Source organism: Acipenser ruthenus, chromosome 47, assembly GCF_902713425.1.
Source record: "Acipenser ruthenus chromosome 47, fAciRut3.2 maternal haplotype, whole genome shotgun sequence".
NCBI classification, from domain to species: domain Eukaryota; kingdom Metazoa; phylum Chordata; class Actinopteri; order Acipenseriformes; family Acipenseridae; genus Acipenser; species Acipenser ruthenus.
Window position 1 is genome coordinate 1,883,583 of NC_081235.1, and position 20,796 is coordinate 1,904,378.

Below are 20,796 nucleotides of genomic sequence, written 5' to 3' on the forward strand. Positions count from 1 at the left end.
CTTAGACAACGCTTGACCATGGGACTCTGCCCCATAGCAGACAAAACATTTCTCGAACTGCCTCCAACTTTTTGTCCTGTCAACATAATGCTGGGCAGAGGGTATGGAGCTGTCGCTCCCTGTCAGACTGGAAAGGAGGTGGGTGGAATTTCCACAGACTGCTTGACATGGAAAATAGCGATAGTCTTCATCAAGAAGGCAGGATTGGTATGGAGCACAACCATTATCCTGGCCTCTGTAAAAAAAAAATAAGCAGGTTTTCGTGAAAGAATGCCTGTATCTCACTCATTCGCTTTGCAGAGGTGATAGCAAGCCACTTTAACAGACAGCAATTTCAGCTCAGCTGAATGCAGGGGTTCAAATTGAGGTTCATGAGTGTATTAAGCACCACGTTTAACCTCCAGCGAGGGACAATGTCCTTCATAGGCGGATGAAGCGGCAGAGTCCCTTTCAAAAATTGCCCTGCCAGGAAGTGAGCCCCTGGAGAGACAGAGTGATTCTTGACATGGCAAGCTGAAATAGCTGCCAGATAAACCTTTAACGTGGATGGGGGATTTCCCCTCATCAAAAAGGTCCTGCAAATATTGCAGCATAACTGCCATATAAAAGTCATGAGGTCAAACCCATGAGGTAGGCATACTGGAAACCAGTGGACACTGCCCTGGCATTCTGTATGGTGTCAATACCCTGTTGGAAAGTCCCTGACGGCTCAAATGGAGCCATTTAGGGGCCAGACCCAGAGCAGAAGGCACGATGGGTCGGTCTGCCATAAGGTCTCCCACACCTGGCTGAACAGGAGCTGTATCAGGGTTGAAACCCAGATTCTCCTGGGCCAGTATGGGGCTACTAAGAGCACCTTTGCCCGGTCATGCCTGATTTTCTTCATACACCGCAGGAAGGCGTATAACAGATAGGCCACTGGTGTGCCAAGGCATCTATTCCACACCTCTTATTATGGAGAACCAGAGGGGACAGTGGGTTGATTCCTGGGAGGCAAAGAGGTTTATCTACCTTATGGCAGCCCGACCCATCGAGCCTTCTGCTCCGAGTCTGGCGTCTAAACGGCTCCATTTGAGCCGTCAGGGACTTTGAAAGGGGGTCCGCAGCCCAATTCATTACCCCTGGCAGATGAACTGCATGAAGTGAAAGGAGGTTCTTGTGCGCTCACAGCAAAAGCTTGTGAGCCAAGCGATTGAAACTGGGCGACCACAGGCCACCTGCAAAAAATTCTGCAAGGCTAGGTAAACTGCCTGCAGGTCTAAAACATTGATGTAGAGACCCTTCCATGTAGGTTCCACACACCTTGCATGCCTTGGCCATTCCACACAGTGCCCAATCCCAGGCTGGACACGTCCGTGGTGACAACCTCCCTTCTGGTCACACTGCCCTGCACTAAGCGTAGATGGGCTGGTTTCCACCAAGAGAGTTCCCTTAGACGGAGGTGGGACACTGTCAACAGGCTGTCACGGTTCAACGTGGGCTGGTAGACCCTGCAATTGAACCAGGCCTGCAGAGGGCGCATATGCAGGAGACCCAATGGACGGGTCTGGGAAGCAGCTGCCATGAGGCCCAGAAATTTCTGGAATGTCGTTATCGTTAGTGATTTGTTGAACTGAAAGAGCTCCAAACAGGCAGCTACTCTCTGTGTTCTGCTGTCCGACACAGTGGCCAGCATGGACCCGGAGTCCAAGCACACTCCGAGATAGAAGACTGTCTGGAAAGGTGTGAGCTGGTTCTTCACATGATTCATCTTAAGGCCTAACCGTTGAGGTGGCCGGTGACAAGTTCCGTGTGGGCCTCTGCCTGTGCTGGAGACTCGGCACAAATTAGCCAGTCGTCCAGATAGTTGAGTGCTCTGATGCCTTTGAGTCTCAATGGGGTCAAAACAGCTTCCAGGCACTTCAAGAAGGCACATGGAGCCATGGTGAACGTCGCCTGGCCTGATTGACTGCAACAGCCGCTGTATTGTCAACATCTTTAACTGCCTTCTACATCCGGCATCCTGGTGGGAAACAGCTGCCCAGACTTTCTCCATCTGCTCCGAGCCTGCAAATCGCTTGGAACGGCGACTCTTCTTCCTCTTCTGCGGGAGAGGGGAAAGAGAGGCAGAGCCCGAGGAGGATGAGGAAGACCATGAAGACGGGTTCCTGCCTGTGCTACTTTCTCGGGTGCATAGTCCGCTCTCCACTGGCACAGAGCCATGGGATGAGGACGCAGCAACCTGTCTAAGAGAGGGCGATGGTGGAAGACTGCTGAGCAGGAGTAAGGGATGCAGAACGTTCCTTAGAGCTGCAGGATCACCGTTTCTCAAGCGTGCGCTTGGAGAAAGTGGCACAGAATTTGCAAAAGCTGCGATTAACCAGTGCCTCCTTGGCATGCTCTGGCCCCAGGCAGGATGCGCACCTGCCGTGCTAGTCCTCCATAGGCAGACTGACCGTATATATCTCCAGGGAAGGCATGATGCAAGGAGCAAGCAATGCAATGTACAATATAGGGTTGTACAGCCGTTATCTGCTTGAAATGGCGCTGAGATATGTGACTGCAGTGCATTTGATCCCTCGGGGGCGGGATCATGACTGCGTCACAGGTTCAAAGAGCAGCTTTGGTATAAAGTGTTCAGGATTTGGATCTTTAGGAGGTAAAAACCCATTCAGTAATGGTTACATTTCGTACTTGAAATGGAACTGCAAAACTTCTTACCTGTGTTGTTATGTCATCACCATTTACCTAGAACAAAAAGTAAAAAGGAATTTAGCTAAATTATTTCAGCCCCGTTTTTCTCCCCAATTTTGAATGTCCAGTTGCGGTTCCCTCACTGCAGCAGCTCCCTTTGCTTTTGGGATTAGCTGTAGAATCAGGAACCTCTTTCTTTATTTCTTGATCTGCTTTTTGCTTGTTGGCTTTTTAAGAATAAAGCCACACCTCTGTCCCCTCTCCCAATAGAAGGGGTGCTTCTGATGCCAGTGTCACTGTGTGGCGCTCACCAGCGCTCCACAATCTCTTTGTGGAAGAGAGAAGAACATCTCGGTAGCAGCGGCGCTGATCCTTTCACTGTTACATGACCGTCACAAACATGATTATCATGATATTTCTTCAGTATATTAAACAATGGAAGTTCTTTCACCTTTGAGGGAACTACCACAGGCGTCGAGCGTACACGCATTAATTCAGCAAGAACAGGTCCCTGGTGGGAAACAGCTGCTCAGAGTGCTGAGCAGGAGCAGGGGATGCAGAACATTACTAATAGCTGCAGGATAACCTCTTCTCAAGCATGCGCTACCATAGGCTATATTTGTAGAACCTCTGGACGCTACATGTTAGCTTGCTGTGTCCTGTGTTGTCAATATCGAAACACTGAAGTTGATTTACCTATGATTTATATGTGAGGTACCAGATAGTTGTTTACATTAAAATGCGATGACATGTGCTTCTGCAAACTGCATACATGTGGAAACTATACAGGGAATGGAAGTACATGACCAGTAAGATTTAAGGAATTATTTTATTAGCTACAGGCACCTGAAGAGTTTGGAGGAGGTGGTTCATATGCTGTCACAGATGATATCAAGAACAAGATAACCAATAACTAGGATCTCTAGGATTGACCAAAAACATCAAGGGCCTCTTCACACAAGAACTGTTTTTAAGCCCATATTGATTAATTTCATCATTTGACCTAAAATAATGTTTTTTATAAGCACGCTTCAAAACCCAGTCCTTAAAAAAATCCTTAAAACAGTGCTGTTAAGAATATGGCCTTCGGTGCTTTTTGAGGTGATAGGATTTAAATTAGTTGCTAGATGCAAGAGTTTGTTTCGCCAGTAGAGGGTGCCAGCTACACAGTGCCTCTTAGTTTATGTAAAGAGATGCAACATGGTTTGCTTTGTCTTGTTCCGCACACAGAAATGACGGTACAACCATAGATGAATTTACCAAACAGCAGGCATTAGTTATCCATGTAGATAAGAGAAAACAGATGCTACTGATCAGCTTAACTGGTCTCTGTTTACTGTTGCCTACGGGTAATAACACAGTGCTGGCTACAACCCAACAGCAGATTCATCTATACTTTACAACAGCATGCAGAATTTGAGGCTAGTAAGTGTTATACTGCTTTATGCTGTCATAATACAATAACCAGTTTTGTACAGACATGAAAACATGGGCAATTATTTTACCCACGATTTTCTCCCCAATTGAGAATGTCCAATTACAGTCCCTCACTGCTGCCATTCCCTCCCAACAGGAGAACTGAAGGTCAGCAGTGTCCTCCGATCCCCAAGCCAGTCCCCTCTTTACACCCAGGAGCTCCACAGCGGATGTGAGCTGCCGGCCGCTGGAGGACCAAGGCCAGCTCTGCAGGAGTCTGCTTGAGCGCACCGGACGCCTTGCCAGTAGGGTTCGCTGCAGTGAGGAGAAGCAGTCCCTGCTGATTTTGCTTCCCTAACCTAGCGGAAGAGCTGCAACTCGGCACAGCCAGGAACCTGCACTCTGACTGTGTGCCTCACCCTGCACACCACATGGTTGTGCCTCTACCAGGTGAGCCACTCGGAGGGATCCCACCTTTTGTTATTTTAATTGATGTGTTTCCCAATTCAGCTGAAATAAAACTGGATTCGCCTGAAACCAAGAGTCAATTGCTTGTTTTCTAACACAGTGCTTATTTCTACAGCACTTCTTACAAAGCAAAAGCACTGCATTGAAGACAGTAGCCATCAACACTGTTATTGTCATACTTTAGATCTATTATAAAATATTGTCTTCATATTATCAGTGGTATTTGACAATTGAATGAATATCAGTAGTGTTATGAAATGGTTTACTGAACCCTGGAGACTTCAGCTTGGAGGTCTGCTCCTGACCAGTAGGGGTTGCTGTGGTGTGCAATGGCCAATACTGTGCCCTCTGTGGGCCCGACCAATTCAGCGCACAACTCACCCTGCACTCCACATGAACATGCCTTCAATATTCAAATCACTTGGGATCCTTCATCTTTTCTCTTTGCTAATCTGAAAACATGCATGTGCATACTTTTATAAATATAATATAGACATCCGATTTTTTCATTCGATTCTGACGTCTATGATCACAAAATGAATGTGTTACTGGGTATGTGAGACTCTGTGACGCCTGTCCGCCAGCCCAACAGTCATTGCCAAAATAACTGTGCTGTACTTTCATAAAGATAACAAGCTTCTTAAACTATAAAGTACTCTGTACATTAAGTGCTGTGGCTTGCTGTATATAATGTAAAATCAATGTTGAGTGCTGTCCCCAACACACATTAAACCCACTCACAGTGTGGAGAAGCATTTTGTTTGACACTCTCGGTCACAAACCATCTGGCTGCTTTTAAAGATATATTGCGTATTGTTATAGCTAATTGCAAGCTCTTACCGTCCTGCAACTTCACAGCAAACAAAAATGTGCAAATGTAATTTTATATGGATAACAAGCTCCTTTAAACTATTGCACATTGCTGTATGTTCATTGCTTACTGTGTATTGGGAAGTAATCTAGTATGTAGACCAGCACATTCACATGCTTTGCGATATCATGTGTTTCTTTCCAAACTCCACATCTGGGACACATATAGTGAATGGAAATGCATAACAGGTAAGATTTATGACTTTACAATAATGTAATATGACTTGAAAGTGGTTTCCAGTAAGCAAAATGTACTTTACAAACTCGTCAATGTAGTTTTGATGGTAATAACATGCTCAGTGAATGACATTGACCCAAACATGTATCTTCATTTTATAACAGGCATCTGGTACTACACTTAGTTCTCAGTTTGCTTGCCTTACCTTTTACTGCTTTACTCCCTTGGTAATTTCACATGGCAGTATCTTCTGGGTCATGTTAGTCAATCATGGAAGCAGCTGATTGTTATTTTACAGAGAAGGCGGCAGTGAAAGGCAGGACCATTTCACCCTCCAGGTGACCCAGGAAGTGCACAAGTCTAAAAGCACAACTTGCAAACAGATTTTCTTTAACCTAATGGTTGCAGATTTTTTAAAAGGAAAATACATGTTTACTAAAGCAAGTATTTGTTTCAAAACTACTCAATTGAGACCTGTATAATGAATGTATGTGCATGGAGGATAACATTCTGGAACAATGTTTAGCTCCTGTCATTTGCTTGGTCTCATCTCACGATACAGTGCCAAACCTCAGACTTTTTCCAATGCTACAAACACATCTTACCTCATTTAACTTGGCAGCAATCTGACACACATCTCGAAGGTCCTCTACAACAGGGTCGGCCTGAGGTAACATGAGAAAGGGACAAGCTTACAGTAAGTCTCATTTCCAGGAAGAAAACACTGAAAGCAATAGAGCTAGACAGTGTGTGTTATAAAGGAATAGAACCAGACAGTGACTGTTATAAACAATAGAGCCAGGCAGTGAGTGTTATAAACAATAGAGCCACAGTGAGTGTTATAAAGGAATAGAGCCAGACAGTGACTGTTATAAACAATAGAACCAGACAGTGAGTGTTATAAAGGAATAGAGCCAGACAGTGACTGTTATAAACAATAGAACCAGACAGTGAGTGTTATAAAGGAATAGAGCCAGACAGTAAGTGTTATAAACAATAGAACCAGACAGTGAGTGTTATAAAGGAATAGAGCCAGACAGTAAGTGTTATAAACAATAGAACCAGACAGTGAGTGTTATAAAGCAATAGAGCCAGACAGTGAGTGTTATAAAGGAATAGAGCCAGACAGTGAGTGTTATAAATAGAGCCGGTATGTGTCTGTGTTTGGGTTTTCTTCTCGTGCTGATATTACTCATGTATTACTCCTTTAACCCTGTAATAGACAGTACAGCAGCCTGGAGTAAGTATTAAACACCAAAGGGAGCCTTTTTTAACGTTTTCATTTAGACGTGTATTCTATGAAATCTGTACACAAGATGGTACCGGTGCTGGAAGGTGTCTTCAGGGATCCATTCAGGCATTCTTATTTCAGAGGACCAGGATGACGATGTTCAAGTTCATCCCAAACATGCTCAATTGAGGTATCAGTGTTGGATTTGAGAGATATTTTTGTAATTGTACAAGGTGGTAAACATTCCAAATCCTAATAAACGGCGAGACTGAGTCCTTTATTTTAGAATGGCTGCCTCCAAATTCACTGCACTTAAACAAATCTTCATTATTATACATTCTGACTTTATAAGAAATACCTTCAGCAGGTTCTGTTGAATTTCTTTTGCTTCCGCCCCTCGGATACCCTACACATCGGTGCTTTTAACTTTGCTCTCTTCAGTAGTAGGCTCCACGATTGCCGTGGTGATGGAATGTTTTTTTTTCATCTTAAATTAAACTAGTTCCATTTCATACACTATAGAAATCAAAAGCTGTAGTGTACCGTGACATATCCCACGGCAATGGAGAGATCCGATTCATTATCACGGTTGTGAGGGTGTATAATTTAGCATATTCAGAATTAATAGCGAGGAACCAAAAGGGGAAGTTGATGACATGAAAGAAAATGAATGGGGTTTGTAACAAAGGTATCTCAACGACATGAAGGAAAATGAATGAGGTTTAACAAAGGTATCAGCCAACGACATGAAGGAAAATGAATGAGGTTTAACAAAGGTATCAGCCAACGACATGAAGGAAAATGAATGAGGTTTAACAAAGGTATCAGCCAACGACATGAAGGAAAATGAATGAGGTTTAACAAAGGTATCAGCCAACGACATGAAGGAAAATGAATGAGGTTTAACAAAGGTATCAGCCAACGACATGAAGGAAAATGAATGAGGTTTAACAAAGGTATCAGCCAACGACATGAAGGAAAATGAATGAGGTTTAACAAAGGTATCAGCCAACGACATGAAGGAAAATGAATGAGGTTTAACAAAGGTATCAGCCAACGACATGAAGGAAAATGGATGAGGTTTAACAAAGGTATCAGCCAACGACATGAAGGAAAATGGATGTTAAAGCTGTGTAACTGCCTGGTGTCTTACCGAGTTTGCTGTTTTGATAGAGAGCAGCGTGTAGGTTCCGTCCTGTGCAAACACATAGGCGAAGGCTCTTGGGTCAGTCTCATCCTTCTTAATGAAAGAGATGTGCTTGTTTGGGTGCGTGTGTGCTGCATGCTGCAGGAGAATAAAGAGAATCACAGAGTTTCATTGCAATCCTCAACAAGGAGGGGGAATTAGAACCAGTGGCTATTAAAGTGTTACAGAACTCATTGCAGCAATTACAAGAGACACTGCATTTAACTTTGCTGTGTCACATGTTGTCCATATCGCAACTTTTTGTTTCAACATATTCCCAAAAGTTACATCACAGGTATTAAAAAAAAAAATAGAATTACTGTTTTTCAACTTTTAGTATTTTTTAACTTTTACTCAGGAACAAAATGCTGGTGACTGAAATGAGTGTCATGTTGTTGGAACAGAAAAGCAGCGTTGCTGCAGAAGGGAGCCTGCTCTGGATACACTGCGATCCTTGGAAGAGATGTTTCATTCTCCTGACGAATGCTCCCGTGTGAATGCTGAGAAATGTATTACCCATTGGATTTTATGACCCATGATGTGTGATTAGAAATTTTTTAAAAAAGTCAGCAGTATGTTTAAAAATATAACACTGTGATACAAACACGGGACCCAGCGAAGATAATGTAAACTTTGCAGATGGTTCTGTAACACTTTAAAGGTAACTGTAACTAACAAAATAATAAGTAACAAATAATAAAAAGAGTAAGTAGCGGGGTTCCAAAAAATATAGTGTTACACGTCCCCACGTGTAGCTACAACTGCTTAAATAACACACTGTACTTTTTCTTTACATTGTTAATATCCTGACAACTTTTAATATTTACAACTTTAAAGTCTGTTTCAAAGCTCTTTTCAAAATGTCCGCTGTAGTGCACCAATAGTATAAGAATTATTGCCCATATTGTCAAACAAGTAACACAATAACAATCCATGATGTGGTACGGAACAGAAAAGCCAGCACACTTTGTCAGGATGTTAGCTGTTCAGGGGGAGCAGGACTGAGCATGCTGTTAAGAGGGTTCTGTCACTGAGCTGTTCAGAGGGAGCAGAGCTGAGCATGTTGTTAAGAGGGTTCTGTCACTGAGCTGCTCAGAGGGAGCGGAGCTGAGCATGCTGTTAAGAGGGTTCTGTCACTGAGCTGCTCAGGGGGAGTGGAGCTGAGCATGCTGTTAAGAGGGCTCTGTTACTGAGCTGCTCAGAGGGAGCGGAGCTGAGCATGCTGTTAAGAGGGTTCTGTCACTGAGCTGCTCAGAGGGAGTGGAGCTGAGCATGCTGTTAAGAGGGTTCTGTCACTGAGCTGCTCAGAGGGAGTGGAGCTGAGCATGCTGTTAAGAAGGCTCTGTCACAGAGCTGCTCAGGGGAAGTGGAGCTGAGCATGCTGTTAAGAGGGTTCTGTCACTGAGCTGCTCAGAGGGAGCAGGGCTGAGCATGCTGTTAAGAGGGTTCTGTCACTGAGCTGCTCAGAGGGAGTGGAGCTGAGCATGCTGTTAAGAGGGTTCTGTCACTGAGCTGCTCAGAGGGAGTGGAGCTGAGCATGCTGTTAAGAGGGTTCTGTCACTGAGCTGCTCTGAGCCGCTCAGTTACTGAACACACCCAGTGTCATTTTTCAGCAGACCATGTGTAACGTCAAGACTAAAAACGCACATTTACAAAATGGCTTTCTTATCTTGGTGGGTTTTAATGTAACTTTAAAATTGCTGCTTTTGTATTATGTGTATACTGTTATTTATATATGTTATTTAAAAATGGTCTGATTGTGGCAGTTGTATGTGTGACATGCTATACAAATGTATTGTGGTTTGTTGTTTTTTTCTGCTATGTACTGTACAGTGCTTTGCGATATTTTTGTATAAAAAGCGCTATATAAATGCAGTAAGTGATAGCTAAGGTACTCGGATTGTTTGAGGTACTGAAGTGCTGATAACCTAGTGTAGTGCCAGATTCATATTGAGTCATATTGAGGAGCTCTGTATTTTGCTGGACAACTTGACTTATTTGCTCCTTTTTTCCATTTATTTTTCAGGGGTCAATAAATCACTCGCCCTTTAGAGAGCATGTATGTATTTGAATGCTCTGTGTAAATATTTTTTCCTTATAAAGCTGATTGTTTACTACCTAACAACAAACGGTATTGTGTACTGCTGAATATGGTAGTAAATATGAAGTACTGGTTAATATCAATTGAAAGGTAATATTTTTAGTTTTAAGTTTTAATTAGTTTAATATACCAGTAATTTCTTCTGGGCAAAGTCATGCACATCGTTTTAACAGTCAGATTACTGTAGGCATTTTACACATTTTCATAAAAGTGAGAGATTTAATTAGGGTACTTTGTAAGCTCCTGAAAAGTCTGGTTATAGTTTTAACTAAAGAACAGGCTTATCAGTGCTTAGTATCTGGCTTTGTGCCTTGTGAATCAGGCCAGAGCTTGTAATATGAAACCACACAAAAAATTTAAAAGAAAAAATCAGAGGGATTTCTCACATGTAACACGTCACCACAGCTTAACTGAGACCCTTCTTCCCAGTGAAACTGACTCTCCAACGTGCGAGTCAAGGGATTCCAGCAAATGTATGCTGTATTTTTAGTACTTTGATTTGTGTATGGATGTCTGATTGAAACATGTTGCTATGATTACGAATTATTACCCAAAACATGTATTTTAAACTTGGCATTAATTCTAGTTGTGAGAAGGTTGACACCGTCAGACTCAATTAGTGATTGCAGCTCTGAAAATAATTCCATAACCCTTACCTGCAGTGCACTCCATTCGATATGCAGCTCTGAACAGAATTCCATAACCCTTACCTGCAGTGCACTCCATTCGATATGCAGCTCTGAACAGAATTCCATAACCCTTACCTGCAGTGCACTCCATTCGATATGCAGCTCTGAACAGAATTCCATAACCCTTACCTGCAGTGCACTCCATTCGATATGCAGCTCTGAACAGAATTCCATAACCCTTACCTGCAGTGCACTCCATTCGATATGCAGCTCTGAAAAGAATTCCATAACCCCTACCTGCAGTGCACTCCATTCGATATGCAGCTCTGAACAGAATTCCATAACCCTTACCTGCAGTGCACTCCATTCGATATGCAGCTCTCAAATGTGCAATTTTGAAAGAGGCACGTGTTTTAGCAAACAAGTATTTCCATTTTAAAACATTATCTGGCACTGCACAAGGTTAAATAAATCTCTGTTTGCAAGCCATGCTTTTAGCCTATCTTGCACTCCCTGGGGCCTGCAGGGGGAATTGTCCCCACTCTTTCACTGGATTCTTTCCTGTCAATAACCGGCTTCCCATATTGACTGACAAGCTTTCAGCCAGTGACATGACCCGAAAGACACTGCTGGAGTGATCAAGGAAGTAAAGCAGGAACAGACTTCCTGGCAGGCAAGGCAAGCAACTTAATGAAGTACCAGATGGTTTTTTTTAATAACATTTGAGGCCTGTGTAGCTAATGGAGGTGCAAAACTGGTGCGATTTATGGAATTATTTTGTTATAACACAGGTCAGAAAGTGGCGCTGTATGTTTTTAGTTTCTTATTCTTTTACCTGTGTGTGCTCATTGTGGATTGCAGCTCCTTTTCTTAAAAAAGAAAACTTCAAAGTTCTAGTAGAAATTCCAGATGCACAGTCCATACAGCAGTGTCACAGGCTGGCTGATGGTCAAGCAGATGCCACACTAACGGAGTACGTAGTGGCACACTTATTTATCAACAGGGATCCTAGTTTACCGCAGTAAAAATATTAGATTCTCCAATAAAAAAAATAGAAACTGTGTTATTCTGTGTGTAAAATAAAAGGCTAAAAATGGGTTTCCCTGCCACATTATAAGACACACAAACAGTACTAGTGGGTAACAGTTAACACAGGAAGTATTAATTGTTGTTCTTATTACACTTGTTGTGTCTCTATGTTGTATTTTAGTTTATAACTTTAATTATTCTTGAACTGTAACCTTGTATTACAGTGAAGCACGTATAAGTGCAGTTGGATAAACGCATTTGCTAAATAAATAAATAAAATAAAAATGGTTACACTTTCAAATTTTAAGCAAGTTACAAGCTTAATTGGGGCCCCTACGAGGTCGCCGTTTGTTTGGGACATTTTACAAAAACTGCATGTGGGCAGACGGGCCCACACACACACAGGAAGACAGGTGCACAGAAGCTTGCTTTCAGTTAATATTGTTCTTTTATGAAGGCTAAGCATTTCTCTCGATTACAGCATACCTGGTCTCTGAGTCTCTCAAGCAAGCCTGCTAATGTACAATACCAAATGCCCTACGCCCTCTACCTCCTGGGAGAGATCCATCGCTAGTCCTGCTACATCAGAGGCACCAGTCTGCAGGATCAAATGTATGAATCAGGCTCAATTTACGTATTCATTTATTTCAGTTTTAGGGCCAATTTAAAAACCTGTCCTGTCTTAAATGTGCATTGCATGCCTCTTTACATTTTAGAAACTTTCCTTTTTCATTTACTTGGGGGTTGGAATTGTAGAAAAAAGGCAGGTAAAGGTAAATGTGTACAATGCAGGAGGCTGAAGGAAATTCAAATGTGGATGAACGGTTTAAGTTCATAGTGTTTGTTTCTCTCGCTACAAAAAAAAGGACAGAAAATCTATTCCCTTTATTTGTTAAACTGCATTGTTTTGTTCTACTGGTCTACTGGTCCGTAGAAGGAATCTACGAACAGGTTTGGAAAAAAAAACAAAAAAAAACACATTGTTTTTGTTTTGCTATATATATATCATTTGCTATACATATATAATTCTGCTGCTATTGTATATATTAGGTGCTGGACTTTCTGGTAAACTAACAAAACCACTGATCCATTAACCTTATGCACTTGCTAATGCTTTTGTACTTTACTGCCTGGGACTGAAGCTTTTTTTTATGGCTGTGATCCACATTGCATCATTTTGTGTTCTATGTTCCCACTGATGTTTGAATGTCAATTAAAATGATCATTAACAACAGTGAGATTTTATTATTATCACTTGCATGTGATTTCTGTCATATGGTACAAGGCAATAGAGGCAAACACAGTTTAACAAGCCTCATGCCCAGCTATGATCAGCAAAGAAAATTGGTTGGTACTGAAAAAATGCGTCAATTGAAAATAAAGTACAATTTAGGAAATATCATCCTGCAATGAACAGGTTTTTAACAGGTTCCTACGATGTCGTGTACGGTGCACTCGCACATTTCAAACTTTGCATGTGATTCGTATCAAATTAGCTTTATACTGGGTTTGTTTACATCTGAATATCTCATAGGGAGTTCAAAGCAACCCACTAACACATATGAGTGAGTCTCAATGGGGCTGACGACGGACCACCCTGTAGTGGATGAACTATCCTTAAGAGTGTAGAAAATGTCAACCGTGTTCACAGCGCTGTACGGTGCACAACCGTAGAACTGTATAAGAACAATATAGGCTATGTAATAACCGCAGACAGATGGACACACTGATGGTGTTCCTCACATTTTTATATGGCAGCTCCACAATCGGGAGAATATAATTTATTATGGAGGGAAAAATATATAAAGTGCAATGCCAATCACATGAAATATATAAAGTGCAATGCCAATCACATGAAATATATACAGTGCAATGCCAATCACATGAAATATATAAAGTGCAATGCCAATCACATGAAATATATAAAGTGCAATGCCAATCACATGAAATATATAAAGTGCAATGCCAATCACATGAAATATATAAAGTGCAATGCCAATCACATGAAATATATAAAGTGCAATGCCAATCACATGAAATATAAAAACTTTTTTAAAAAATATGCAATTCTGAAGTCTGCAAAACATAAAAGTGCCTAATTTTGAAACTGGAAAATTAATGGTCCCCTTTCAATTCGAAGATGACCGCCAAATCAATACTTTTGGGATATGCCTGCTTGTCAGGTATTCGCTGAGTATTTTATATCAAAGCTGCCAATAGGCCCCTCCATGGAGTGACGTCCTCGGTCCCGCCTTCGGTATCTTTGAAAAGCTCTGGATACTAACTGAAGTGAACTGCTTGAATACCGGAAGCAGTTTTATTTTAAAGCAAAGTTGTCTGTGTTAATGTTTATATATTATATGTGTATTGATTTGGTTATTAACAAACAAACAAAAAAAAGCCTTGCATGTTTTTTGCCCCTCCCCAAGTGTAAAACAAAAGAATCTTTTTTTTCTGCGTTACTCTGCAGCAAACGGATTCCTAGGATCCCTGGTTATCAATAATGAACAAAACAAGCAAAACACAGGAATCCCCAGGAGTTCCAGGGGGTTCTACTCTGCCTTTCCATGCTGGCTGCAGCCTTTCACACCCCCCCCCCCCGTATAAAACCAAACTGAATGAGTTACTGCAGCCTTTCACACCCCCCCGTATAAAACCAAACTGAATGAGTTACTGCAGCCTTTCACACACACCCCTATAGATACCAAACTGAATGAGTTACTGCAGCCTTTCACACACCCCCCGTATAAAACCAAACTGAATGAGTTACTGCAGCCTTTCACACACACCCCTATAGATACCAAACTGAATGAGTTACTGCAGCCTTTCACACCCCCCCCCCGTATAAAACCAAACTGAATGAGTTACTGCAGCCTTTCACACACACCTGTATAGAAACCAAACTGAATGAGTTACTGCAGCCTTTCACACACACCTGTATAAAACCAAACTGAATGAGTTACTGCAGCCTTTCACACCCCCCCGTATAAAACCAAACTGAATGAGTTACTGCAACCTTTCACACACACCCCTATAGATACCAAACTGAATGAGTTACTGCAGCCTTTCACACCCCCCCCCGTATAAAACCAAACTGAATGAGTTACTGCAGCCTTTCACACCCCCCCGTATAAAACCAAACTGAATGAGTTACTGCAACCTTTCACACACACCCCTATAGATACCAAACTGAATGAGTTACTGCAGCCTTTCACACCCCCCCCCGTATAAAACCAAACTGAATGAGTTACTGCAGCCTTTCACACACACCTGTATAGAAACCAAACTGAATGAGTTACTGCAGCCTTTCACACACACCTGTATAAAACCAAACTGAATGAGTTACTGCAGCCTTTCACACCCCCCCGTATAAAACCAAACTGAATGAGTTACTGCAACCTTTCACACACACCCCTATAGATACCAAACTGAATGAGTTACTGCAGCCTTTCACACCCCCCCCGTATAAAACCAAACTGAATGAGTTACTGCAGCCTTTCACACACACCTGTATAGAAACCAAACTGAATGAGTTACTGCAGCCTTTCACACACACCCCTATAGATACCAAACTGAATGAGTTACTGCAGCCTTTCACACCCCCCCCCATATAAAACCAAACTGAATGAGTTACTACAGCCTTTCACACACACCTTTATAAAACCAAACTGAATGAGTGACTGCAGCCTTTCACACACACCCCTATAGATACCAAACTGAATGAGTTACTGCAGCCTTTCACACCCCCCCCGTATAAAACCAAACTGAATGAGTTACTGCAGCCTTTCACACACACCTGTATAAAACCAAACTGAATGAGTGACTGCAGCCTTTCACACACACCCCTATAGATACCAAACTGAATGAGTTACTGCAGCCTTTCACACACACCCCTATAGATACCAAACTGAATGAGTTACTGCAGCCTTTCACACACACCCCTATAGATACCAAACTGAATGAGTTACTGCAGCCTTTCACACACACCTGTATAGAAACCAAACTGAATGAGTTACTGCAGCCTTTCACACACACCTGTATAGAAACCAAACTGAATGAGTTACTGCAGCCTTTCACACCCCCCCGTATAAAACCAAACTGAATGAGTTACTGCAGCCTTTCACACACACCCCTATAGATACCAAACTGAATGAGTTACTGCAGCCTTTCACACACACCTGTATAGAAACCAAACTGAATGAGTTACTGCAGCCTTTCACACACACCCCTATAGATACCAAACTGAATGAGTTACTGCAACCTTTCACACACACCCCTATAGATACCAAACTGAATGAGTTACTGCAGCCTTTCACACACACCCCTATAGATACCAAACTGAATGAGTTACTGCAGCCTTTCACACACACCCCTATAGATACCAAACTGAATGAGTTACTGCAACCTTTCACACACACCCCTATAGATACCAAACTGAATGAGTTACTGCAGCCTTTCACACACACCCCTATAGATACCAAACTGAATGAGTTACTGCAACCTTTCACACACACCCCTATATATACCAAACTGAATGAGTTACTGCAGCCTTTCACACACACCCCTATAGATACCAAACTGAATGAGTTACTGCAGCCTTTCACACCCCCCCCGTATAAAACCAAACTGAATGAGTTACTGCAGCCTTTCACACACACCCCTATAGATACCAAACTGAATGAGTTACTGCAGCCTTTCACACACACCCCTATAGATACCAAACTGAATGAGTTACTGCAGCCTTTCACACACACCCCTATAGATACCAAACTGAATGAGTTACTGCAGCCTTTCACACACACCTGTATAGAAACCAAACTGAATGAGTTACTGCAGCCTTTCACACACACCTGTATAGAAACCAAACTGAATGAGTTACTGCAGCCTTTCACACCCCCCCGTATAAAACCAAACTGAATGAGTTACTGCAGCCTTTCACACACACCCCTATAGATACCAAACTGAATGAGTTACTGCAGCCTTTCACACACACCTGTATAGAAACCAAACTGAATGAGTTACTGCAGCCTTTCACACACACCCCTATAGATACCAAACTGAATGAGTTACTGCAACCTTTCACACACACCCCTATAGATACCAAACTGAATGAGTTACTGCAGCCTTTCACACACACCCCTATAGATACCAAACTGAATGAGTTACTGCAGCCTTTCACACCCCCCCGTATAAAACCAAACTGAATGAGTTACTGCAACCTTTCACACACACCCCTATAGATACCAAACTGAATGAGTTACTGCAGCCTTTCACACACACCCCTATAGATACCAAACTGAATGAGTTACTGCAACCTTTCACACACACCCCTATATATACCAAACTGAATGAGTTACTGCAGCCTTTCACACACACCTGTATAAAACCAAACTGAATGAGTTACTGCAGCCTTTCACACACACCCCTATAGATACCAAACTGAATGAGTTACTGCAACCTTTCACACACACCCCTATAGATACCAAACTGAATGAGTTACTGCAGCCTTTCACACACACCCCTATAGATACCAAACTGAATGAGTTACTGCAGCCTTTCACACACACCCCTATAGATACCAAACTGAATGAGTTACTGCAACCTTTCACACACACCCCTATAGATACCAAACTGAATGAGTTACTGCAGCCTTTCACACACACCCCTATAGATACCAAACTGAATGAGTTACTGCAACCTTTCACACACACCCCTATATATACCAAACTGAATGAGTTACTGCAGCCTTTCACACACACCTGTATAAAACCAAACTGAATGAGTTACTGCAGCCTTTCACACACACCCCTATAGATACCAAACTGAATGAGTTACTGCAGCCTTTCACACACACCTGTATAAAACCAAACTGAATGAGTTACTGCAACCTTTCACACACACCCCTATAGATACCAAACTGAATGAGTTACTGCAACCTTTCACACACACCCCTATAGATACCAAACTGAATGAGTTACTGCAGCCTTTCACACACACCCCTATAGATACCAAACTGAATGAGTTACTGCAGCCTTTCACACACACCTGTATAGAAACCAAACTGAATGAGTTACTGCAGCCTTTCACACACACCTGTATAGAAACCAAACTGAATGAGTTACTGCAGCCTTTCACACCCCCCCGTATAAAACCAAACTGAATGAGTTACTGCAGCCTTTCACACACACCCCTATAGATACCAAACTGAATGAGTTACTGCAACCTTTCACACACACCCCTATATATACCAAACTGAATGAGTTACTGCAGCCTTTCACACACACCTGTATAAAACCAAACTGAATGAGTTACTGCAGCCTTTCACACACACCTGTATAAAACCAAACTGAATGAGTTACTGCAACCTTTCACACACACCCCTATAGATACCAAACTGAATGAGTTACTGCAACCTTTCACACACACCCCTATAGATACCAAACTGAATGAGTTACTGCAGCCTTTCACACACACCTGTATAGATACCAAACTGAATGAGTTACTGCAGCCTTTCACACACACCTGTATAAAACCAAACTGAATGAGTTACTGCAGCCTTTCATACACACCCCTATAGATACCAAACTGAATGAGTTACTGCAGCCTTTCACACACACCCCTATAGATACCAAACTGAATGAGTTACTGCAGCCTTTCACACACACCTGTATAAAACCAAACTGAATGAGTTACTGCAACCTTTCACACACACCCCTATAGATACCAAACTGAATGAGTTACTGCAGCCTTTCACACACACCCCTATAGATACCAAACTGAATGAGTTACTGCAACCTTTCACACACACCCCTATATATACCAAACTGAATGAGTTATACCCTATATGTGCCTTACTACAAGAAAATAATAAACAGGGGAACCTTGGCCACAAATACCTACCCCTGACTTCTCATCAATGATTTGAATTTCTGCCGCAGACACCTTTAACCAGATCCTCTGCTTGTGCTGTCCAGAGTTACGAGCTGCCACCTCTCGCCCCTGAGAAACACAACACAGTCCTACGAGTTATTGAGAATCAGAAAACAATGTATACATGTTATCTGTGGTGCAAAACCAGTCCTCCCAATAACTCATTCAAAAAGAATATGCTACCATACTTTGGTAAGTTACAGGGTCTTACTTTTAGGTAGTATTGTTACTGTTTTACTTCCTAGGTCATTTAGTCCCTTATAAAGTTTGCCATGGTACATTTGCACAATCATTTTACAATTCGCGGTATTGCATTCATCAACCATTTCCCATTTTTTAATGAACACAATAGTGGACTACATAGAAAACAAATGGATCTGGATTCCCTAAATGTTCATGTATTTCATATTGTGATAGAGATGGTTCTTCGTGATACATAGTGTATAATACAGGGTTATAAAGGCAGTGTATAATACAGGGTTATAAAGGCTGCCACACACCACATGTGAAGCCATGACTTGAGACACTGATGAAATCTGAAATGATCTCTCACACCAGAGACACTGATTAAATCTGAAATGATCTCTCATACCAGAGACACTGATGAAATCTGAAATGATCTCTCACACCAGAGACACTGATGAAATCTGAAATGATCTCTCACACCAGAGATACTGATGAAATCTGAAATGATCTCTCACACCAGAGACACTGATGAAATCTGAAATGATCTCTCACACCAGAGACACTGATGAAATCTGAAATGATCTCTCACACCAGAGACACTGATGAAATCTGAAATGATCTCTCACACCAGAGACACTGATGAAATCTGAAATGATCTCTCACACCAGAGACACTGATGAAATCTGAAATGATCTCTCACACCAGAGACACTGATGAAATCTGAAATGATCTCTCACACCAGAGACACTGATGAAATCTGAAATGATCTCTCACACCAGAGACACTGATGAAATCTGAAATGATCTCTCACACCAGAGACACTGATGAAATCTGAAATGTAACTGGGTTATTTTTGATAAACTGTATTTTATGTATAGTCATTGCTTTGCTTTGTATAAAACTTGCGTACATTATAACAATTCAATTTTGTGGAACATGATTTATGCCTATATATCTTTAATACTCACAGAAAGAAATAAACCTACATCCAGTATATCCAGTTCTTTAGCAATGCACTCGTTATATTCACCCTCATAGTTTTGTCGTTTGTTATTTATAAGTTTAAATTTAATCATTGTAAAAAAAACTGAGCTCTGAAGTTATTCCACGAACAAAAAAGTTTTTCGATGCTAGAGATCTCAACGCTTGTTGTATAATCACTCGTACGCAGACTCTGCCCTCTGCCTGTAACATTATGTATGATGAGCAATCTCTATCACAGTGTGAAACATCAGATAAGAATGAATAACAGTGTATCAATACACAATGAACCGTTCCCTGTTGGAGTCCTGGGTATTAATTCAGAGCACAAACCCAGGGAGTTTCTGTTTACCTTGAGCTTCATCATGGAGTCCAGACACATTTTGTCTCCCTGTGCTTCAGGCACTGTATCAATGCCGATTAGTTTAGCCTTGTAACGAACCCCCTCGCCTTGGAACCTGGCTGTCAGGTACTCAGCTGTCTTCACAAACCCTGAGCACAGGAAACAGTGTTAACAGTACTACACTGACACAAGCCCTGGGCACAGGAAACAGTGTTGACAGTACTACACTGACACAAGCCCTGAGCACAGGAAACAGTGTTAACAGTACTACACTGACACAAGCCCTGAGCACAGGAAACAGTGTTAACAGTACTACACTGACAGGAGGAGATGGAAACAGAGATAGAACAAGAGAATTTACAAAAAAGGGAATTGACTCTCAGGGACCCCTGCACTCCCCTGACTGTATGACTCACCCTGCACACCACGCGGCCGTGCCTTTACCAGGGAAGACTCTCAGGGACCCCTGCACTCCCCTGACTGTATGTCTCCCCCTGCACACCACGCGGCCGTGCCTTCACCAGGGAAGACTCTCAGGGACCCCTGCACTCCCATGACTGTATGACTCACCCTGC

At 42.2% G+C, this 20,796-nt stretch overlaps 1 protein-coding gene across 2 annotated transcripts in view; it reads right to left on the reverse strand.

The window, feature by feature from the left end:
- LOC117970566 (disabled homolog 2-like) overlaps window positions 1-20,796 on the reverse strand; it is a 49,608-nt gene that overhangs the window by 11,488 nt on the left and 17,324 nt on the right. For both annotated transcript variants that reach the window (XM_059014286.1, XM_059014285.1), the window contains exons 3-6: window positions 20,231-20,370; window positions 18,682-18,780; window positions 7,990-8,121; window positions 6,211-6,270 (exon numbers count right to left, since the gene is read on the reverse strand). In XM_059014286.1, the coding sequence (XP_058870269.1) occupies window positions 6,211-6,270; window positions 7,990-8,121; window positions 18,682-18,780; window positions 20,231-20,370 (431 nt within the window). The remainder of the gene's footprint in view (window positions 1-6,210; window positions 6,271-7,989; window positions 8,122-18,681; window positions 18,781-20,230; window positions 20,371-20,796) is intronic.